At 40.3% G+C, this 25,224-nt stretch overlaps 1 protein-coding gene across 6 annotated transcripts in view; it reads right to left on the reverse strand.

Moving 5' to 3' along the window:
- LOC121960465 (partitioning defective 3 homolog) overlaps positions 1 to 25,224 on the reverse strand; it is a 383,207-nt gene that overhangs the window by 228,836 nt on the left and 129,147 nt on the right. For 5 of the 6 annotated variants that reach the window (XM_088071632.1, XM_088071633.1, XM_088071634.1 and 2 more), the window contains exons 4-5: positions 11,965 to 12,149; positions 8,607 to 8,744 (exon numbers count right to left, since the gene is read on the reverse strand). In XM_088071632.1, the coding sequence (XP_087927758.1) occupies positions 8,607 to 8,744; positions 11,965 to 12,149 (323 nt within the window). The remainder of the gene's footprint in view (positions 1 to 8,606; positions 8,745 to 11,964; positions 12,150 to 25,224) is intronic. The other variant, XM_088071635.1, reaches the window with a different exon arrangement.

Consider the following 25,224-nt stretch of genomic DNA (forward strand, 5'->3'; position numbering starts at 1 on the left):
GGACTGCTGTGTGTTTGGAGTCAATGTTAAATACACAGCAGCACCTGCTGGTCAGGCCCAACAGGAAGCAATTAGAAGACATCAGGAGTACATCTTGCACGTACACATACACTGAAGTGTTCTTCTTTGGACTAACCAAGCACAAGGGCCCTTGTATAGTCCTGCAACTGTTTTGGAGCAACCTTCCCATGTGTGTTGCAGGGAGAATTAAGAGGCCAGTCCTGGATAAGAGCAAAGTCCTCTCTGCAGACACGGGACATCAGAGCGGGACTGACTGCACTGCTCTGGAATGTGGGTTGCTGTTTTTCTGTGCACTCTCCCTCACCCAACAAAAACCCCAACCTGCTCTTTATCAAACATTGGCGCAGATTTATCTAAACCTCATGCACTGCAAACACTGCATTAACCAGGTAGCCCTGGAGAGAAGAGAAACAGGTGAGCTCTCCTGTCTCACCTCACTGTCCACATGTGTAGTCGCTGTCTCTAAGTCATTCAGAGAGACACGTACAAACAGACAGAGAGAGGCCCAGAAAAAGAGACTGTGTCAGGCAGGCAGGGTTTTGGGGGGGGTTATTGTTGTGTTTTCTCTCCATGCTCAAGTGCTCTAACGTTGCCCGCAGCTCGCCTCAGGGTCTGCAGACTGTGTGGGCTTTACCAACAACCTCGTCAGCAGAGAAGACCAAGTTCATTCACCAACAACAGCACCGAGAATTAAATGCTAACTTTCATGCAAAATTGACCCTCCAGAGGGTTTTCAAAGGAGTCATGTTTTTTTCTTTTCTTTCTTTCTTTTTTTTTGGAGGGGGGGGTACTTAACATCAGAACTTACTCTGATTCTGAAATGTTTGTCAATGCATTCATTGTATTTTTTTAATTAACAGGGTATTATAACATGTCTGTTCATTATGCCTATTGGTCAGGCATAACAAACTAATAATACTTTGTTACAATGCTTGTGTATTTTTTGGGACTGTCTGTTCTTGAGTTTTTCTCCTTCTTTAAATTTCTGTTGACTTTCACTTATATTCCGCTACACAATACAATACGAATACAATTCCACTAAGCATTTTAGTTACTACAAAATAGGGATGAAAGGGTGGAAGGGAGGAGGGCATTGATAAATAAATAAAGAAATTGGCGGGAAGGAAAAAATACATTTTGTTTAAATTCTTTAACTTGTGAAAAAAAACTTGTTTTTATTCAGATGTAACGTCCATTTTTAAGGTGGTGTACTTAATGAAAAAAACAAAACACTACCAGCATTTCCTTGTACTTTTACATTCACTACTTAAGTACATTTAATATAATAAAATCATTTTGACATTTAAGTACAGAAACTATAAGATACTTAAAGACTTCTACTCAAGAAATATTCTTTTAGGTGACTTTTACTTCTACCAAAGTCATTTTCTGGTAAATTTTCTGATATCTGTAACTTAACTCACATGTGGCTTTCAGGTACTTCATCCACCACTGCTATTGGTCATGAAGACATTTTACTCACCACCAGAGATCGATGGTAATGATGTTCAGGGCAGGGATTGAAAGTCTACAGTTTTCCAAAACACCTCAGTTAAAAAGAAATCAGCTCAGTCATTTCTTTGTCAAACTGACGATCTACCCAAATAGTAGACCTCAAGGAATCGCTGTATCTGTTGTAGTAAACACAGCATAGCGACTCCACTTCAAGGTCAACTGGCTGCTATAGTAAGACAAAAACATGCAAAAAGCACTCAGGTTGACAAAAGCCCTATTGATATGGGACTAGTATTACCTGGATGGCAAATGGACTTGCACTTATATAGTACTTTTCTAGTCTTTTTTGCACTCCAAGCAGTTTTTGACCACAGGGTCACAGTCACTTATTAACACACACACACACACATTCACAATCGAGTGGCCAAAGCTAACATACAAGGTGCTACCTGCTTCTCACATTTGGGGGTTCATGATCTTGCCCAAGGATACTTTGACATGCAGACTGGAAGAGCTGAGGATTGGTCCGCAAGTCTTTTAATTAGTGGACGACCTGCTCTACCTCCTGAGCGACTGCCACCCCTCTGGGGTCCTCTATAATTTGCAGTGATTGCAAGGGTGGTCTGTTTTCTTATTCACATGCAAATCTGCCATGTCCATAATTTGTTGAGTAAAAATTACACTGCAAATCACCAACTAAATTTCACCAAACACAGAGGTCATGTGATAATATTAGCCTTGTGCAAATCGATGTCTGCGATTTGGGGTCGTATTTAGTTTTTTTGTTTTCTGCATGTTTTTTCTGCCTTTTTCTCAGCTGAGAATTATGAAGGCTGCTTTGGAAATTAGTTAAGTAAAACTTTTGACAGCATTTATGGTGAAGGAGGCTTATCTCCACACAGCAAGAAAGCAGAAAGAGCAAGATGAAATAATTTAGAAATGCAAAATCTCTAAAGATGATGAGATGGATGAAATGGATGACATGTGACGATGTGTGGCAGAGTTGGTTCGTTTGTTTAACCCACATTAAAAAAAAAAAAAAAAAGGATGTTAACATTGTACATCAAGGCTACCACTCCACTATAGAGTAGAGTTACAAATAACTGTGAGTATCATATCTGGCGAATAATATCAGTCACATTTCACCAAAGGACTTAAAAATCTAATAATGATATATTTATGCACTGGGCTTTCTTGGCATAGCTATTAATTGTGCAAAAGTCAAACTGCACTTTGTAAACACTTGGCTTCTTACTGAAGTAAGAGAGATGGAAAAACAGTGAGAAAAAAAGTAGACAAATCAGTTCACAAATGCCAATCTGTGTTTGTTTGGTGAGAAATCTTTGACGCGACAATACAAAAGGACAGAAGAGGAGTGTGTTCACACTGCTCCTGGTTCTTTTCTTTCAGATTGAAGTTGAACAAACTCATCCTCTTACATTCAACGTGTTGGCTCGATGATTTAGCCGGGCACCTCGCCACTTTGCTTTCCTTTAAAACTCGCCAGACAAGGTGTCTCATTTAGACAACAAAGAGAGGGAGGCTCTTCATAAGTTGGAGGCTTGATCAAAGATGGCTGATCAGAGCTGTTTCCACTCAGACATGTCTTTGACTCTGTTATGTAACACTTTGAGGTTTTTTTCTGTTTCTTATAATCTCTCTTTCTTTCAATTTGTTAAGGGCGGAACAGAATTACAAAGCACTATACTGTAAGCCAAAAAATAAATCAATGAATGAATTCAGACCAGATTTTTGAAAATGTTCTATAAATAACACATGGCAATCAGTATTTCTGGTAAAATGTCTGTCTGCGCTGCATCTGAAACCCTTAAACTCTGAACTTTTTGAATACACTTCAAACACCTCTGTCTCTCTCCATGTGAGCCGTTTTTATTGGGTTAAATCCCTCTATGACTGACAGCTGGTGTCATCCCTGCCTCTGGTACAGCTCATGATAATGGCCTCCGGTCCCTCATCAAGGCTGCAAAATAATACAGTGGAGAGGCACTCAGCCAGATCCAAATGTGTGTGTGCATGTGTAAGCTTGTGTGCGTGTGTGTGTGTGTGTGTGTGTGCGTGTGCGTGTGCAATGCTGAGCGGGAAGGCCCATTAGCATTCATCAGTGGGATAATAGGCCAATGTTAATGTCAGCTGTTTATATAAAGAATAACTCAAAAGGCCTTGGCGTATATGGGCTGATAGAGCAGGCTCTTCTCCACGCCACATTTGGCAAAGTGTGTGTGCGCAAGTGTGGATTGGGTGGTGAGGGATTGAAGGGCTGGAGCTCCCTGAATCTCCGATGGAATTGTTTGACACTAAAGTGAATTTATTGACTGGTTAGATAAACATAAGACAAGGCAGGCAGGCGTACTTTCCAGATATGACAACAGAGACAGAACAGCCTTGTGATCAGTGTTGTCTGCTGAATGTTTGCACAAAAGAAAAGAAACTAACAAGAAGACACCAAACTTAAAATTCATCAAACTATCTTGTTATTAAGATTTAACATAGATTCCAGGTTTAGGGGGTGATCATTGCTATCAATACTGCTCGGTGTCAGAGGCAGTGTTGCAGTACTTCAGTGTTGGTCACAAAACCACTTTTTGAGGTTTTGGTCTCATCTCAGACTCAACCACATCTTTAGTTGGTTTTAGTTGGAGGGCTCATCCTTCTGCTTCAAGACTTCAGGGATATCACTAGAACAGGGAACTTCAAGGATATCACAAGATTGTGAGTGCAAAAAAAGGAGTATTGAACGAAGATGGTTCCATTGATTTCCCCTCCGCAGTGTTTGGTTGTTTACTCACAGAAAACAAAGGCAAATTCCCACACACATAATTCACCTCTGCAATGCCTTTTAATTAGTTTATCAAGACATTTCTCTTTATACTATGATACGTGCTCACATATATACAGTGCAGCAATAAAAAAGGAAGATGTGGAGGAATCTTCATTTGTTTCTGTGGGTGTTTTATGGGAATGCTGATCTTCAGATCAATTTGAGTCCTTTTCCACCTTTAATCATAAGTGTGTCATACAGTGTGAGACTTGTGCTGGTTGGTCTTGACTTGGTCTCAAAGCCTTAGAGTTTTGGTTTTGACTGGGTCTCACACTACCCCACTCTTGGTCTGGACTTGGTCTCAGTGCTTTACAGTTTTGGTCTTGTCTCGGTCTCAAAACACTCTGATCTCCATCATGACTTGGTGTCATTTTAGGTGACATTGACCACAACACTGTTGAGAGGATAATTCTGTTTGCATCCAACTATATTCAAGTTGTGTAATGTAAAATAAACTTCTCAAAGAACCACTCCTGCATCTACAGTTGCTCCTCTGCAACCGAATCCCTCACTGACTTTATCACATCTGGGTTCTCATGGTGACGACAGAATCACAGATTGTACAGTTAATGGTGTCGTCCTCCAACTTCAACTTTAACAATCTCTTTGGTATTTTAAGCGAATAAAGTCAATGTGTCATTTTACTCAGCCTGACTTCACATTCCTAATTTATATCAGGGGGTGGGAAGGCCTGCTTAAATATAAATGGTGAAGTGAAGCACTTTAAGATTACAGGGCACAGCAGAGCTGCCATTAAATGAAAAGATTTGATGTTGGAAGAAGTGCTTAAAAACTTAAGGTACAGTTTGGTTCGGGTAGGTGTGTATGCACTAAGATAAGAAAAGATACTGCTGGAGCATGACGCAGACACCCACACACACACAAAGTAAAGAGTGCATCAGCTATATCAGTAAATAGCACGAAATGCGTGTGATGCCCTTTCTTACTTTTCTTTTTTTTTTTTGCTTTTATCTTTACTCATAAAACAGAACAGTAAAGTACAGGAGATAAATAATCCATGATAAACAAACAACTGCTAATTGATATGATTTTTCTTAAACCTTGGCGCAGATGTATGTGTGCATTTGTGTGTGTGTGTGAACACTCATTATCTCCACCAGCGCTTTAGCACTGATCACAATTCTTTTTAATTAACCCACGCCGTGTGTTTTTATCTTCCAATTCGATGCTGCTGTGCTGCCCGCCCATCAAACAGACAAACAAGAGAAAATATCAAACAGTTATGTGTGGGAGGGAACGGCAGCGATCAAGCCTGAGATACATCCAGTCATGGAAGGAAACAACTGGGCGACGAGGTGCCTCTTTGAAACCTACACCTTGTCACCTCTAATGAGCGGATTTGTGTTTCGTGAATCATCTTAGTCATACAGCTGTCAGATTACAAAGACGCAGGTAGCACTGAGAATTAGGCACCTGGATGCTTATGCTCACACTGTGACACTCCTGCTGTTATTCATTTAATGTTTACATATTGATGTTGGCTCTGGAATAATAATCTCTTTTTTTTATGAGATACTTGCTTATAAGCATTAACCTGGAAACCTTATAGTAATCTTTTATTTAATTTTCTCACAAATTTATGTCTGTCCTGCACTGTTTTGCCTTCTTTAAGCTACTTAAACCCTTTCTACCCTTTCTAGTTTTCTAGATGCCACCAAATCCTACGCTAGACCTTTAATAAGTCATGTCATGGTTTAAATAAAGGTTCAAGTATGTTAAACGTAATTGTGTGGGGTAATCTGATTATAACCTCTATATATAGAAAAGTCTTTCAAAAACAAATTTTCTCCAGTTTCTCCAATGTTAGGATTTGCTTTGATTCCTTGCTAAAAGTTTGTGTGTCTGTGTGTTTTATGGCTTGGCTAGTAATAACATTGGTGTAACACTGCAAAAATACATAAAATGCACTAGTAGCTTCTTTTTCATTGGATTGCTTTGTCCTGACAGACTGTCTAGTCAGTGACAAATAGAGAACTTTTCAGAGTGAGAATATTTCCTCAAAGAACGATGGCCTCCATAACAATGACACACAACCTTCACCGGGCTGATTTTCAATTAAACAACGAAGAGAAAGGCAGGCGGACCACCTAGACACCCACAGCACGGAGGCCCAGACATTCAGGTGAGAGCCTTGGCAAGCTGAATGGAATACAGCACAGAAAAAATAAGCCAACAGCAACTTGTTTGGCAGCTTGAATGTCAATGAGCTCTTTTTTTCATTTTGACTCTTGTTATTTCCTAATTTACTTGTGCATTTGCTTCACTCTTTTTTCTGTCTCTCATTGTCTCACACCTTTGCTTTGCTCTGCTCTTATTCTATAACATGAAGGAGGGATAGATTAAACACCTCCTACGTAGATCGGAGGAGCAGGTAGCCAAGGCAGTGATGGGCAGAGACTGACACACAAACTGGGAAAAATCCTTTTCACGTTGCGCTCAGCATGTCCGACACCTCCCAAGGTCATTTCTGTTCTCCCAGCAGAGAGCCTCTGTCACTTTTAATAACTTTTAAAGGGAACATTTTTTCTCTCCTCTGACAGGTTGAGGAGTAGAGGGACCCGTCGCAGAGTGAGACAATCACAAAGTGCCGACAGAGCGAGGAGGTGTGAAGTGAGGAGACGAGCCTGCAATGACTAACAGTGTGTGCTGTTACTTTATGAAAAGTATCGCTGCATGGAACAGCAGTATGAAGTCTGATGTCAGTCACCATCTCTGTTTCAAGTTGGCTGGGGCAGTGAGAACTCAGTGTGGCTATAATCACCGCTCTGTAATCTGTCACTGCTGTAACACTATGGCAGGGTATGATGCATGGTGACACAATGCAGCATGTTTGTGTTTTCTGCTTATAGAGAGAGGTACAAACACAAGGGCCAGTCATGCTGAAGAACTAAATCTACTCATGATATTTAAAGGTGTTGGATTCATGTCTTACCCAGATGGGATATGTTAAATGTCATTGTCACTCAGTGGGATATATTATTAGGGCAACAAGACTGGCAGGGAAACCATTCCCGTATATAGATTATAATACCTGCCAGAAATAGTGCGGCATACAGTATCCATCCATCTATTATCTGTCACTGTTTATCCTATTCAGGGTCATGGGGGGCAGCTGACATTAGCCAAATGGGTACAACCCTGAACAGGTTGGAAGACTATCACAGGGCTGACACAAAGAGACAGACAGCCATTCACACTCAAATTAACACCCTTACTTAATCTAGAATTAATGTATCCAATACTAACATGACCATTCACATGCACTGAGCATGCACTGAGCATGCACGTGACGATGTTGTCTTCCCTTCAGTTGGTTGCTTATTTACAGAAAACACTACAAAAATGGTGGAAAGTAAGACCAGGGATTTCTTTTTTTGGACCACTGATGACGTTGAACTATTCCTGAAAGTAACACGAGTATAAGGCAGTCAGGCCAACCCGAAACTTTTTTTGGATTCATTGAAGAGTAAATGCAGCAACATATTAGAGCAGTGTGTGGAGTATTATCCATCACCAGAGGAGCCATGAAACTGGGAATGAAATACCCACACATGAAAGATAAAATCACAAAAGGTATGTCATGTCATGACTGATTCAGACAGAATTCTCCTCTCGCTCCTCTATCTGAATGTTGACTTTTTTAAAATCCTGGTCGCTACCTGAAATTAGTCTTACAAAGCCAGACCTATCCACACTTCATTTTAGTGCTGTGTGAGAACCAACAACAACCTGCTTATTTTGTACAAGTCAAGATTCCCCGTCTTTAAAAGCTAAGCAAATGCCCTCCCAGCATTTTCAGATGGTATTATTGTTGGCACCATCGTCACAAATACCTACTGAACATCAGCTACCCACAACACAGGGCAAAAGTGCGACTCTATTCATTGCTCTACTCTATAATGGAGGCATAAAAGCAGATAAAATGGTGCCAGGCTGCCAGCCTGACTGAATGTCTGTCAGCCTTCATTTCTTCGGGAGACTGTTCATCGAGGCAGACAGAATTGCATAGTGAAAGAAAAACTTATATGGAACTTACCTAAATCCAGATGGTGTCATTATTCTATAGTCTTAATGCAGTCTGAGGAAGAGCAATTGCTCTGAATGTCACCAATGGATGTGCTAATAAATTGCACTTAAGGGAGCTACAGCGTCTTTTTAAAATTTTGATCATTATTCTGTAGCTATTATATTGTTGAATAAACATTTACTTCATAACAATAGGTTAAAACAAAAAAAACTGGTCTCTTGCTAGATAAGCCTGCCTCCATACCTGTTCCTGTCTGTCAAGCCATCGGTCCACCATTGGATGGTTGGCACTCAGGGAAGACCTAGTCATTTCTCTCTGGAACTGAGTGGTCCAGCCACTCGCATCACGAGGAAGACTCCGATAGGCATGGCCTCCTCTACCCTGCAGAGGAACAGGAAGAGGAGGAGGAATGAATATCACTGCATGACTATCACATCTAGTCTCCACATATCTGGCCTTTGAACAGACAATTTTGTGGGTTGGTGCTATCTAAAGCAGCTGGATGACAGACAGTTTGTGGTGGATCTCTGTTAGTGTATCTTGGATGTTAGCCACACATCAATACTGTGTTATTCATTCAAGTCTCACTCCATTCAACCCTCACCCATAACCCTTCCCCACAGCTAAACCTGAGCCGCTACTAAGAGGCCTATTACAATAAGACAACCACAGCTGAGCTCTTCCATTACACAAAAAGCACCTTCCAAAATGCTGCTGCCAAGGTAATGTCAAACACCAGCAGACTTCAGCAGGCTTATTAAAACAACCACAAGCATAAAAACACGCACAAGAAGACCAGATTACATTCCAGACATGCTAGCCTTGGCATTGAAATCTCTGTGATTGAAGGTCATGGTGGCTGAGGCTATTTGAATAAAAATGAAAGCAAATTAATATTTAAAAAAAAACACAGCAGAGACAATGATTCACCAAGACACACAAACAGAATGAGAATGATTAAAGGTCTGATGAGTTACGAAACGGCAGCTAAAGAGCGAGACAGACAGAAACAGAAGTTTGGATTTCTTTAATGAGACATCACACAACAAAAGAGCCCAGACAAAAGTTAAAAAAGAAAAACTCCCAAGTGGCATGTCGCAAAATGAGAGGGGAGGATGACAGGCAGCCGGAGAGATGAACAAAGGCAAATGAAAACAAGTCATGTTCAGAGAGTGATAACGTAACAGCAAACAATGATAAAAAAAAAAAAAAAGAGTGAGTGAGAGCAGGGGAGAGATCGCTATCCCTTGCATGCTATAATAAGCCATGTGTGCTTTAGTGCAGTTGAATGTAGCGTGACAGGGCCTGAGGAAGCACTGCAGACAGGACTGTAAAACTCAGCCGGACACGTGGGCTCTACCGAGACGGCCCCTGATAGCCATCGTGGCCTTGGCCCCTGACATGCAACACGGCGCGACAATGAACCTCTCTCCCCAAACTTTTACGACACATCAGATCATAAAACGTGGAGAAACCCAGATACCAGAGAGGTAGCAGTAAATCAACAGGCTCATATCCACCACCTAATCCCTTTATTTGACTGTGCTAAGCGTGCAGAGTATGAGGTATTGTAAAGTCATTGGGAGACGTGATGAGTTTACAGTGCTAGCTGATGACTGAGGACTCCCATTGGCTTATATTTAGAAGATTTAACAGAACCGGGTCTTACTCAGGCGTAACTGGACTCACAGGGAATTGAACAGAACATGGCTGGCTGCAGTGTGTAAAGGAAATTACCCCAGACAATGGGGAGACACTACAGTGTATGGCTTGCATCCATACGCTCTTCTGGCACTGCTAATCACTGATGTATGGCTCCCTTTGAGAACAATGTCTGTGCCAAGACATAAATATATCAAAGTCAGTGCTGACTAATACATTGGACATCTGTTGATGACTGCATAAGAATAGATTTCATCTTGGGCTGACAGTGAATATTTGACAGCTGGATGTATGAAAAAGAGATACTGAGGATTATGAAGACTACGACTGCCTAAGACTTTTATTGAAAACATCTAATGTCTCGGTCAAAAAGTGGACGGGCTGAATAAAAAAGGAAGCCTCCTAGTGGTAGCTCATTACTAAAACCAGCGGCCAGTAATAGACAGATAATGTAACTTGATCTTATTCAGAAAACTGATCACCTGCTATAGATGAGAGTCAAGAACTAAATGGGATATTCAAACATGGCATTCAGTCCAGCTTTATTTCCAAAATCTATACAGAATGCAGGATTTATTTTAGCCATAATTTGCATATCATCTCTGTTACCCCATTCAATCAGATATCAACCAGCCTCGATCAAAGTGCTCTTTGCAATAATTCATTGAAGAATGATCACGTTTTACATGTTATCTGTGGTGTAATGTAATTGTTATACGATGTGCTAATGATGTGCAATAAGTTGTATATAAACTAAAGGTAAATCATGTTATGTAAATTGTGTAACCCAAACCCTGCTTACTCCATCGTGCAAAGCCACAAGGCTGCAGAACAAAATCAGAAAGAGACCCTCTTGTTCTGCTGCTTTTACATTTTTTCATTTTCTCTTTGAGCACACAAGAAATAGACAAACAAACATTTGAACATATTTGCTCAGTGCAACATGGGCCAGAAAAGAAAGCCATCCTGACAAAACGAAAGGCCCACTAACCGCTTCACCTCAACCTTTTTCCTCCGCCCTCTGCTGGGGAGTGTGTCATTACATTGTTGAGGCTCTGACAACTAAAGTGTCTTTAAATAGGATTATCAGACAATGCTTCCAGACACACTAATCACGTGGTGGTTTGCCATGTCACGTTCCAAGCACTCAATCATCTCCCTTTTTTTAACCTCCCCGTTTTCATTGGGAACATATCTCTTTCTCAGCAAGACGTAAAGGTCTGTCAGCACCACGTGGCAGCCATTTTGAGAAGTTAATTGGCTTCCCTTCTCTTTCAGAAGCCGCAGGGAGGATGTACCTGAGGTACGCTTTTATTAGGATTTATAATCAGAGGTTTAAAAAAGCCTCAGAAAGGTGAATCTGGAACAAAGGGAAAGTGTTTAACAATCTCTGCTCGTCTTTTGGAAGACAAGAAGGGGTTGTTATCAGAAGGAACTAGGTTCAGTTAAAGACTATCTTTGCCACTGCTGGATATCTGCAAGCGGGGCAGCACAGGTTTCATATCTAACAGTTATTTCTTTGATTTGGGGTGCAGAGGAGAGACGGAATGAAAATGAGGGAAGAAAGCAGCAAGGAAGTGAAAAACAGAGACTGCTGGAGGTTGGAGGATTTCAGAGCACATATCTCAGACATTATAATTGATGCAGCTCCAGTACATCTGCAGAACTGTGGAAAATAACTTCTAGGCAAGATCCCATTTGAACTGGTATATAGGGCCAACTACTTGAAAATTTAACAACTATCTTTTATAAGTTCTGTTGAATTTTAACTCCTTTTAAGATTCCCGTCAACCTTCATGACATAAATGGTTTATCAAATGTAGAAGGTATGTTTAATGGAATGTTTAAGGTATTTCTCTTGATAGCAGTCAGAAGTCAGAAGTCAAGGTTACCACACATTAAAGATTCTGAAGCATCACTGACCAGATTTATTTGTTACCTTTCGTTCCAGGCTGCCGGTGTCGGTGCTTGGGTTTGGCTTGTGTTTGTGCTTTTGGAAGCCAGCGGTTGTGGACCAGCGAGCTGGGTTCTTTCTGGACGGTTCCTCTGGATCAACAGGGATATCGCCCGGAGGAAGGCCGGCCAGGGAAGGATCACTGCTGCGACGGACATGGAGAGGCATGTCTGTGGAGGGGAGAGTGGAGTTCGAGGAGGGTGAAAAGAGAAGAAGGGAAAAGATATGGAATGAGAAAGAATAGGAGATGCAGAAAGTAAAAGAGTTAAAACAACATTAAACCACTTGATGCTTAATTTACATATTGAGTAAATCAGTACTCCAACTGTAGCACATATCTGTAACCATGAGACCCCTACAGTACCTCCTCCACTACGCTATACATTCGCTGAGACGTGGGAAGTGGTGATTATAAATACTTTTGTTTCCACAGAAGGTCCATTGAGTGCAAATGGAAGTTGTACAACTAAACTGTGAGAGCTTTGGCTTGGCTTGAGTCCTGCTAGGGTGACATAAATAAACTTCGGATATACGTCTAGCTGGAAAATTACCCAGACTGCAATAAAAAAATGTAAATATGAGAGAAAATTATGTGTGTGAAAAATGATCCAACCCCATGTTCAGCCTAGCAACCCTAAAAATAACAATTACAATCGTAATTGCAGTGAAATTGCTCATATATCATGATCTGACTCTCAAGATAAGGGTCAGTCTTAAACAATGACCTACAGACTGAAGCTGGTTCTGGAAAGTTTCCTGGGATTGAAACCGGGTCTCCCAACCAAAATTACCCCAACCATCAAACATGTACAAGGAGCTGCACAGGAAACATTGGTCCATGTTGGAAATGCCACACTGACCAATCTGCAACTAAAACTTGGTATGAAGTTCTCATATTTGTTCAGAGCTGCCAAAGCAAGTAGAAGGAATGAAGTTGCCCCACACTTCACACTCCAGCTGAAACATTTAGTGAGAAATCCTGCTGATGTCTGTTACGCCAAAGGATATCCATGAGCTGTGGGATGAATCCTCTGGATTTTCCCAAAAGGCCATATGGTTTTGTTTATGACGTTCAAGCAGCCTGCGCGTTACATCCATAATTATGCAAATAGTTGGGTAACCACCTGTCATCCATCGGTGGATCATGGCAGCGAGCATATGCCGGTGCTAAGCTTCCATCTGATACACCAGAGACATGTCTTAGTGGTGGAAGCGACGCATTTTAATCATGGCTTACGCGGTGCCGCAACTCGTGCGTATTTAATGCTGTGACAAGACTGGGGAGATCTGAATGCTACTGTAAGTGTTTCTTGCGACCGCCTGCAGCAGAGCCGGGATTGGAGACAGTATAATTATGTGACTGAATCCCAAAAATAAAGGTGGGATCAACACGTATTATTTGTGCCTCTATACTCAAGACAGAAAAATCACCCTTGCTTTCAATATGTTGTCATATAGTAATCTTTCAAGAAGCATCTCTCTTGACCTCAGTGACTCACAACCATTCTTCCGTGTCCTTCACCTTCACTGGCTTTAATATGCTCACATGATGAAACATCCATTCTACTCCTTTTCTCCTATTTATTTCACTCCCACTATCTAATCCTCTTCTACCTGATAATACTGTGGTCTCAGGATTATGGTCAGGGGTCTATGGTACTGAACCGTCATTTTCTTACTAACCCTTTGCTGGAAGGTTATTTGATGTAAGAATTGAAGCTTATTCTACTGTTGCACTCATCGGGAGTAATATTGGGCACCCAGTAGCTCACCTGCTAGAGCAGGCAGCTCATGTACTAATGCTATATCCTTACCGGAGCAGCCGTGGGGTTGATCCCAACCTGTGGCCCTGTACTGCATGTCTTCCCCTCTCTCCCCTTCACACTAAAGTTGTCCTATCTAATAAACACCCCAAAAATATCTTTACAAGAATTACTTTGTATATTTATGTGGCCTTGGGAACAGCAGACGGCCATATAGGACAATTTAGCAAATTGCAATATACATCTGATACAAGTGTTCATCGGATATGCAGCAGAGTGTGACCAGTTTTATCGGCCGATACAGGCATATCACAGATTAATCCGTATCTGGGTATATTTTGTCTGATATGCAACAATATGAAGACTCTCTTTTTATTACTGAACATAATACAAAAAAAGATGCTTGGGGTAATTCATGATGATTATATCCCCAGTTAAATTTGCTGTTTCAATGCACTGATGACATTTTACATTAAGTTTGCTGATAAACTGTAAAATATCCTGCCTCCATTGCTTAACTTTGTCACAAGTGTTTGAAACCATATTTTAGGGATAACTACAAAGAAATTTGTGGTTTTGTAGATTATATATGATATCTGCCAATCATCAATATCAGATTTTTTTTACTCCCTAATATCTGCATCAGCATCAGCTCAAAAATTCTGGTATCAGTTAATCTCCTGTCTGGATGCATTACGGTGCCTTTCATGTAGTGATATGAAGAGTAGGTGTGTGGTCGCAGTGGTGGGTGAATGGGCAGCACATTTGAGTTCAAAGTTACAGATGTAGAATTAAACTTTACCATTTTATTAAATGCAACCACAATCTTGACCTAACTCTAACCAAGTGATTTACTTACATAACCTTAACTGTAATTTATCTATAATTTATTTGCACTAACCACTTTCTTTGCCTCATGTTATCTGTACTGTAATTGCAGAAAGTGAAAATTTGTTTAAAAAAAAAAAAAAAAAAAAAAGTCTCTGGGGTGGGGTTAGGCACTGAACAGCACCTAGCAATCCACAATCCACTAACCTTACCCTAGGTTTTACAGTAGTTTAGTGATTAATACAGCACATTTGACATAGTGTAAATGGAAATTATTGCTGATCATTAAATGTATGCTGTAGGTAATACAACTTTACTGCTGGGTTTCATAACATTTCAATCCCACTTCCAACCTTCCCAGTATGGCTGATGCCAATGCAGAAACATTTGCACCATATCCTGTTACAGTCAAAAAGTCCTTTGTCACAGTATGCCGCACAGCACGGCCCCCTCCTTCCATGAGGTGCAGGGGGATTTCGTATGCAAATGACTGTATGATGACATCTGGAAACTTCTAGAAACTTTCTCTGCAACCAAAAAGTGGAGTTGGCAAAACTACTTTTTAACTTGAGTTAATAAAACTCTATTTCTCATGAGGGAATCATTGCTGCAATTCAGTAACAGGTAGCTTGTAAAGACACATTTTCAAAGTAGCTTTCCCAGAACTCTGTTAAAGTTTCATCTCCCTCCTAACCAAACCACTCTGCTGACACAGGCCACGCCAACAAAACTCACCAGCAGCTTTTAATATATTCTATATTCTTTGTTACAAATGTGTTTCATTTATTTTGGCCGCTGTCTCTAGGGTTCCTCAAAGGAGGTTGGGAATTGAGTAAAGAAACCGCAGCTAGCAGCCAGACGGCCAGTCACTGTGCGTTTACGCTTAAATTAGGTTGAAGATTCAATAATGGCATTTAATAGACTTTGCCCCCTCTCGGTAACGGCTGGTTCACGTCCAGTTCAGGGCTCTAATGACGTTCACCTCAGACAGCGGGGGTAATTAACGTCCAGTATTATCCTACATGACAGGCTTAGAAAGGACACGCACACACAAATACAGAAAGACAGAGAACGAGAGTGAGAAGGGAAAATTAAGAGGAAAAACAGGAATTGCCAGTTTAAGGGATAAAAAAACAGATGTTCAAAGACATAGAAATCTAAATAGCCCATACTGTGTATTCTACCTCAGAATGAGGCTTTTTTATTGTTGTGTTTTCAATAAAGCTTTTTTTGTGTATTGTGTGTTTGAACAGAAAGTTACACAAGACACAAGAAGCAGATTTAAAAGCCTTGCTGTATTTCCCAGAATATCCCAAGGCTCAGCACTTACTGGACATTTATCTGGGTCTTTTGAAAACATGACAACATAGATTTTGCTTTATGCAAGGTGATTGCTTCCAGATGCTTACAGACTAAAATATCTACTGCTGGGGACTAATCATTTAGTTGAATCATTTGAAAACCATGCATATACCAAACATTCACACCAAATAACTAAATTAAATTAAAATGCTGTAGATAAAACAGCAGCTGAACTTTAGAATTTCTATAAGCGATGCAGTATTGCATTATGTGTTGAGACATGACATGGTGTAGGGGAGGGTATCAGTTAATGGTAAATTTATGAGAAACTAGATTAGGCAAATCTCTTTCCCAATTTCATCAGATCACCTCATTGTTCATGGTTTTCTTGCAAGATTACACAACTGACAACACATTTAGATACCCATGAGTGAAATAAATAAAGGATTTACTTTGTTTGACCTTCTTAGCACTGTGGATCCATGTTTATACAACATCTAATAATGTCTTGCTATTTTACGATGCCACTGGCATCTAAACATTCATGCTTTAGTGAGGTCTTGTCTTTAATAAAATGCTGATCCATCACGGGTACAAATCCTTACAGAATAACATATGATAAATAAGAGAGCTGTTAAGGAGTGTGTGCTTGTTTGTGTGTGTGCTGTTTAGAAGGTCACAATATGAAGATTCTCTCCCCTCCCCGTTCTCCCTGACCAATTTTCCTCTATTTAATTTGTGATGGGATTATCCTGGCAGTCCGAAGGGTTTGGTCGGTCCCACGTTTAATAACCAGCCTGGCCACTCCAGACCGAGCCAGCCATCGATCCAGGCTGAGGTGGGAGCGAGACCATTCGGGGGGGTGGGTTGGAGGGTGGCTAATAAAACGAGACCCTAATCCAGCCCCTGTAGTGAGGGATTATGGCCAGGGCGCAGGGTCATGGAGATGTACACACACCGCAATTCACCCCAGGGAGAGGTCAGGCTCTCCGGGGGCTATTACCTCGTATTGCTTTGTCCTTTATTTATCTTTCACACTCACCTTGTTTGGAGGAGAAATATATTAGCTTGAATGAATCACCGTGATAACAGCACTGCTATATATAAACAGCACTAAAGTCAATATTATAGTCATTTAGTTTAGTATTGGATTGAGGTATCTGAAAATCTAAATGCTGTAAGGTTACTCAACCAGCCATCAATCAAATAAAGCCTGGAATGACTTGTTGAGCAGAAAGCAGTTAATGTCTTGTAATGCACAGACCATGTAAAAACCTTTTTTAGGTGTTCCAGAAATGAAAGGAAAAATTATCCTGGATATTGGCTCTGTCTTTGCAAACATCTAATCAGATAGGATGCAGTGATTCAAGAAAAAACAAAAACAAAACTACAAAACCAATGACAGTCCAGTTAAAGTTGCACGGCCAATCTGCATGCGCCCTCCGGTAAAAAGAACAAGCATCACCATTATGAAAATAAATTCATGACTAACTTGCTGTAGCAACAAGTTCTGACATCCCACAGAGAAAATTGCCTTGCAAAGTCAGACCACATCTCCCTTTCACAACTAGTATTAGAAAAACATCCAAAAAGAATGAATTAAGCATGACCAGATATGTCTTTGACAATCAGCAAATATTTTAACAATGACTTGACTCACAATCTCTTGCAACAGCCAAACCATGCAAATGCTTATTTTTTGGTGTCACAGATATGAGATTAAACAATATTTAGTATTTCTATGGCTGGTTTTTGACTAAATATCTACTTAAACAGTCATCTGGTGGGCAAAAATTAACATTTTTGTCCAGTTTGAAAATACAAATCAAAAAACCCCTTTTGGTTCTGTGCTCCAGTGACAGTTCAGCAAGCTTTGTAGCCCCAAAAACCTCATTCAACTTTCCTCTTTCCTGTTATACTTTGATATGACTATGACTTTGATATGTGCAAGGCTCATCTGTGTTGAAAAGAATTTTAAGATAAAAGATTTGGCTGAAGGACAAATAAAAGCGACTCTCAACGCATTTCATTGGTATCACAATCTTCATACAAATTACAAATATGGTCACATCTAAAGTTAGCTAATGTTAGCAAAAAGCTAGCTAGCTAATGTGGCTAGAGCTACATCAAGAGGAGTCAGCCTCATGTAAGATCACCAACACATGCCAGGTTTGCTTCCTCCTTATATACATGGTAATGTTAAAGAGATGTGTAAGAGGACTTATTTTTCAGATAACGTGAATTATCATTAAAGCGATCGATAATGTCCCTTTTTCATATCATCTCTATAAGGCTATGTGCTGCCCTGAAGTAACTTGATGTTATATATTTGGATATTCACAGTCTCCAGCATCTCATCTTGAATTTTGCAACCACATAGGTGGTTTATTAATGTCTCTGTTTTTCTTCACATGGCTGGCAAATTTATTCTGCCTGGTCCTCATGTGAGTCAGTATGCACAGGACCACACGAGGTGCCAGTGTGTACAGTATCTTGCCCATGTATCGACCTCTCCTACGTACTACTACTAATGATGAGTGCTGCATGTTCTTGTCTGTCAGCTTGTGTTTGATCTGGGTAGATTTAAAACTGAATTGCCCTTCTGGGAGACATGAAGTTGTCTAAATCTTTATCTGAATATATCCATCCATTGCATGCTTAAGTCCTTTTTGAGGCTATTTTGACTGATGCCTATAAACTTCTTATACACACCAATGCACGCTGTTGAACTTAACCAGCATCACCATGTGGTCGTCAAGCTTTTCTGACCTAAAACTTCTTATACACACCAATGCACGCTGTTGAACTTAACTAGCATCACCATGTGGTCGTCAAGCTTTGCTGACCTAAAACTTCTTATACACACCAATGCACGCTGTTGAATTTAACCAGCATCACCATGTGGTCGTCAAGCTTTTCTGACCTAAAATCGGTAACTAAGGGGGGCTAAACTCTGGACCTATCAGTTGGCATGTTTGTCCAATCAGGAGTGGTGAGTTGTCCCGAAGGAGACAACTGTCTGTCTTTATTTTCACTTCTATCTTAAATAATGTCTATCTCAAGCAAGTGCTTTCTCAGACAAAACATTAGGAAACACATCATTTATCCCTGACAAGACGTCACGAGGACATGTTTGAGAGGATCCACTCAGACAGCACTTTTCTTTCAGAGTCTTTTGAAGTCTTTTTGACTCTTTTGTGTTTGCTGGTGTAATGAAAAAGGACATTTCCCCTCTGAGCTGATGTCAAGGGACATGCTTAACATGAACGTTTAACTGCCTGCTTGAAGAGGTGAGGAAGCGCCTGGGATGAACAATACAATGTCTCTGAATCCGTGTTTTGTACCTTCTTAAGGCTTATTAGCTGGCTAGTTGAGGTAAATCTACGCAGACAACCTTTCAACATTTTCTGCAGTTTAAAGTGGTGTAAAAATGTCAAAAAAACCTTGACCACTGATAAACTCACACCACAAAAACACACCACAAAAAAAAATTGCCTTTTATGCACTCACCTCTCCAGTTGGTCATAAACAACACCGACATGCAGTATAGTTACATCTATCTCACTTCACTTTCCCACTTTTCCTTCAAGTGGCTCTAATAACGCAGCAAAATCAACTTCCAACTTAGTGGTGAAAGAGATGGGGGTCAGCTCTAATGTATTAGCCGTGGATGTTTCCAATCACTGAAATGGCATAAAGTAAAGAGAGAGGGTCCTTAGTATACCTGGAGAGGAGGGAGTGGCCCTTCCTCCTGACAGGCTGCCAACTCAAGGTAATGGAGCTAATGCCTCAGCATACTGATAAGGTCACACAGCTAAACACACTAAGGAGAGACTTTGTATCTTTATGTGTTTGTGCTTGTTCTCTCAAATTTCTACTATTATGCTGACCAACTTACCAACTTACCTCTCAGGGACAAAAAAATAAGCAAAATACATTCTGTGACTCCTCACTTTTACAAAGAATTATTGACTTAGGGTTAGACCAAAAATGAATTAGGCTTGGACTTGGGTATTAATGTTGTTGTGTGGAGGTTTTATTTTCCACTTAAAGCTGGGGAAAGCATTTTTATTTTGGCTTCACTGAGGAATCCAAAATCCAACAATAAAATCCCATAATAAACAAAGCATATTTTAATTTAAGTGGTCTGAGAGAAAACTAGACTTCTGCAGCTTCTCTGCGCTCTGTTTTCAGGCTTTAGGATGGGAGAGGAGAGCTGCAAGGGGTGGCTGTTTTTTTCAAATTCTGACTTTTTTTTATGCCTATGAGCCTACATATTTAGGAACTGGTTTTCTAATTAGCCAAAATACTATACATACAAGCACAGAGAACCCATGGATTACTGAACATTTTATACATTTTATGATGTATTGTTTTCCTTGAATTTGTCTCCTGCATGAAAAAAGCAAACCAAGTAAGGTAGAAATTCTAAAACCTTTAATGCCATTTCAAAAAGCATCATGCTTTAGAGTGAGTTTCAAAAGAATGAAGAAATAACTTCTTTCTAGATTCACTAGTTTTGTACTAATATTTGACAATCGTACAAGGAGATATCTGCTGTGGAAGAGTAAAGTAACTGCTCTTCCAAAAAAAAATATCATCAAGAATTTAGTGTTGTCGTTACTCTGACATTTTCTTAACTCTTCAACACCATTTGCTCCAATATCACTGATTTCACTGACACCTGAAAGCAACAAGCTGGAGCCTGTTTTCACAAGGTTGTCAAAATGTCTGGGAAAATCACGTCTTCAACATAAAGGGTAAATGTTCCCTCACTCATCCCTGCCGTTTTCAAACTTTCAAGCATGGTGTCACAGCAGCTGTTTGTCAAATGAAAAACCCCTGCTGTGTCATCACTCATTGGGGTGCGGCCACAGCAGAGAGCAGAGCAACACCACTGTGTTTTTATCTGCGCCTCAGTGTGGATTTACCCTTTAATCAGAATATAAAAGTTGGCTTTAGGAAAAAAAAGACACACAAATGCATCAGGACATACTGCAACTCCTGCCGTGAACATCACAGATCCTGTGAAGATAGACTTTTCCTGTACAGTAAGATGTGGGTGGGAGGTTATGGAATAAATACAGCTGGGTCTTCACTCATATTTAAATACAAATATGTGCATGCAGCTTGAATATATGCACTATCAGCCGAGCAGGAATGAAAGCTGTCTGGTGGCTGAACTGGGTATTTTCTCATGAGGCCCTCTGGCCCTGGCGTACGCCGAGTCCATGCTTTCACATCGAACTGATTTAAATATAAATGCCAAGCAACCATGGCTTCATGAAATGTCTAAAAGCTGTTCTTTTTCCTGGGCTACTTTGAATACTTCAAGCCTGGGCCAGTTCAATGCCTGAATAAATTATGGCACTGAGCCATTTTAACTCTCTTCTCCAACCACTGACTACATATTGATGTCCCTTGTGTGCAGCAAAGGGGATTTCCACTGAATACACCATGACCTGAATCATCCACGGGGGGACAAAAAAATTCCATTTTGGGGGGAGCAAGACAGTTTTGCAGTGGTGGGAACTAGGACTGTGGAGAAGGAGATGAAAAATGTAGAAGACTTAAATAGGACGCTGGTCAAGCGAAGGCCAAATGGGGTCGAGAACACCACTCGGGGTGCTGCACTGAAGTGTTTAGAAAACTCTAATCTGATGTAACGTCAGAGACTGAGACGAGACAAACTTTGAATAAACATCAACTGTTGACCTTTACCAAGAGTGGAGGATGAAATCCAATGGATGGGTGGATGGAAAAGCACTTTTATGCAAAGGGGCAGATATAAAAATAAAAATCCTACTTGAGAGCTAAGTGCCCAACTGTCTACACAGTGTTTGTGTGTGTGCGCTGTACATGTGCATGCATAAAATCCAAAGAAATTTTGTTGCTTCTTCTGACTGACACACCCTGACTGGCAGCGCCCTCTCTCCCATTTTATTGTACATGCAAACCTCAAGGCTAAATCAGTCGTTACAATTGCATTAACAAACTGTAATAAAATGCTACAAATCTATCTTGGGAAACAAAAAAAGTTCATAATACAGTCTCTTTGGACCTTAAAAAAATCCATCCGTATGATAGTTTGTCTTCCTCCCTTTTTCTGGTGCACAGAGCTGGTTCTTACAAAAAAGGATATGTTTGTAGACAAATCAAAACAAGCCCTGGCCCTTTGTCCCTCTTGCTGTTTACAGGTTTTAAAGGTGAAGTTCTTCACATAGCAGCCTCATCCTGCAAACTGACCTAAAATACAGCGAGACTGGCTGTCTAGCCTCTGTAGGAAAGAATCTCTACTTCTTTTGATGGTTAAAAGAACTAATGCATCTCTAGAGCTGCAACAATTACTTAATTAACTGCTAAATCAAAAAATAATTAGCATAGATAGATAATTGAATCATCACTTTAGTTGTTTTTTTGTTAAAAAAGCCAGACATTTGCTGTTTTAATGCTTCTTAGATGTGAATTTGATGCTTTTTTTCATACATGATGATAAACTGAATAGGTTTGGATTTTTGGACTGCTGGTTGAATAAAACACACAGTTTGAGGACATCATCCTTAGCTCAGGCAAATTACACCATTTGTGAATGTTTAAGGTCTGCACTTGAATTATGCCAGTCAAATTGGATTTGGCTATTCAATACAAATATCGACTATTTTTTTTTCCATATGGAGTTAAAGATGTTAGGCAGGATACGGTGGGAGGTTCATGGTGGCAGTGACATTCAGGTAAGACAGTAAACAAGCAAAACTACCCCTCTGACATTATGCAGGCTAACCATTCTAACAATGGATCAAAAATGTGAAATATTTTTTACTGATACTAGGTATCACATATATAACAAAATCCAGACACTGTATGGTATTAAGTTGCTGTGAGCTTTGAATTCACCACTACTAAGTCGAAAGCAAAAAATCTCTCCCTTAGACTCCCCGGGAGTCTGGCTCGCAGCTGCCTGAGCCAGAGAGCAACGTGAAAACAAGGAGTGCTCAATCTACTGCCACATCTGGGGACCGAAACGATAATTTTAATCTTCGACTTTCAGAGTTCATCGACAAAACCTCATAGAGAAACAATTGGCAGATTAATCAGTAATGAAAATAACTGATTGTTTGTTTTAATCTGTAATTTATGTCATATAATGCTTAATTGAATTATTTTACTGTTTAATAATGACGTAAGCATGCCCAGAAAGTTCTACTCAGTGTGAAATGCAGTCCCTCCTCAATGAAAAACGTCATATGTCAAACATTTCAGTTCTGGTATGATGTCCTATCATATTCCCTGAGTCAAACACTACAGCAGGAGAGAGCTGTGTTCCCACAGGGTTTCTGAGTCAACTGCCCTGCTTTCATTTTAGGCAAGACATAGAGAGACAGAGAATGATTCTTTTCTCCTGACAGAAAGACAATACAGACTATTTACTAGAGAGAAAGAGAAGAGCATGTCAGACTTCCTCAAGTCCTCAGAGATGAGGCCTCCAGCAGCAGACACCTAGACAGTACAACAACAGTAACACAAATATGCGTGTGTGTGTGTGTGTGTGTGTGTGTGTGTGTGCGCGCGTGCGCACGCACTGCTCTCAGATTTGCTTCCCCAGACAATGAAGATCTCAGAAAGGAGGGGAGGAGTGGAGTTCACTCCCCAAATCAAACCTGACTCATCTAGGTCGAGCCTCTACTCATGCAGAGACCCTGGAGAGCAGCACAGCATGTGTGTTTATAGGTTTGCATGTGCGCATATATGAATGAGTACAAATGCATGACTATTCTGGGCTGTTCAGTTGTTCAAAAACAACTGGTGTCAGGTGATCACGCTTGATCTCTGGGCATGGGAATTTCCTCTTGCCCAAAAAGATTTGGAAACACAAGTTCAGCTTCCCTCCTGGTCTAAATCCAATTATACTCAGATTAAATTTCCTACTGTGTATACAAATTTAGATTTTTCTAACTTATCCATTCCCCAAAATTAAACAATCTGGTAAAAATCTTGTTAAAATTGGGCTCAGCAGCCCCATTACAACGCCCTAACTTTATCCTGACTTAGACCAGACTCATGGAGACTCCCCTCCACACCCAGGTCTTCAGGGAGTCGCTAATCAGCTAACCAAACAACCCTCAGTCGTCCCAGAAACAGGTCCGCAGCAGCACCTTCCATGTAAACACCACTTTGTGTGTTTCTCCATTAAGGCCGGTCTGGAGGTACAGGCTCTCGGAGAAAAGGGGCCATAAATCTCACTCAGCCTGATATGTGGCCAAGTCGCTCATGATTAAAAACACCACTCTGAAATGTCATGAGCCAGCCAGCAGTGCTAGAAGCTAGAGGCGTGGACAAAGCTACCAGGCTTGATACGTTATAGGACTCAGTTTAGTTAGCCAAAGAAATTTTGACTTCTGTTGTAAACATCAAAAACTTGCCACTGCTTTGGTAAATAAAGACAACTCCACAACAATGAAATGTCCTTTCAGTAAGGGAAATTACTTCAGTCAACCTCAGGGTAGTGGGTTTGCAAATGCTGCAATGAAACCCGCCTCACTCTGCTTAGGAAAACTATTTCATTCATTTGACTTTGACTGGTGCTCCTGTGAGTTCCGTTGTATTTTGAAAAGGTTTTTGCACCCAGATAAATAATTTTTCTAAAAACTGAGGGGAAACACTAATGACACAACAGTCACAACATGTTGCTACAATGCAAAATTGTATGTTGGCCTTAAACTGGAGTATGCTTATTTCACACATGTACTAAATAGAGTTTTGATCTCTGTGAATGTGTGTACACATTGTCAGACTTGCAGTGGACTAGATTGAAATTATTGGGATAAGGATCAGTGCAGCAAAACCATACATACTGTGTTTTTTTTTTTCCGCAGATTCTTCTTCTTTGTCAAAACCTGGTGACTACATTATGAACAATATAACTCAACCGCTGACAATTCAGTTGGATATTCAGATGTGTTATGTGTGGTGGCTAATGTTGCCTCAAGCTCACTTTTTGGTAGTTCCATACCCGCAGCTTTTTCAACCCAAAGTCCAGAATAAATGTACAATTTCTGTGTTGCAGAGATGTTAAAACTTGTTAAAGTCACTTGGTAAAGGATAGGAAAACATCATGTTTTGCTTAAAACACGTGGTTTTGTCACCTTCAACAGTTGGAAATTTCCAGATGTTTCACTAAATATAAGAATTATTTTTATGTTGTTTTTAAACAGTGGGCCACTGCTTTGCAGCTTACTCAAACTACATCACTTTAGAAGTGTTGATATGATACATACGAAGAGTAAATTTGACATCTGTAGTTTGCAGAAATGTACAATGTCAATTCAATTAATCTCGTCTTCAGCCCCAAACG

Source organism: Plectropomus leopardus, chromosome 21 (genome assembly GCF_026936395.1).
Source record: "Plectropomus leopardus strain MGB_pleo_1.0 chromosome 21, ASM2693639v1, whole genome shotgun sequence".
Lineage (NCBI taxonomy): Eukaryota > Metazoa > Chordata > Actinopteri > Perciformes > Serranidae > Plectropomus > Plectropomus leopardus.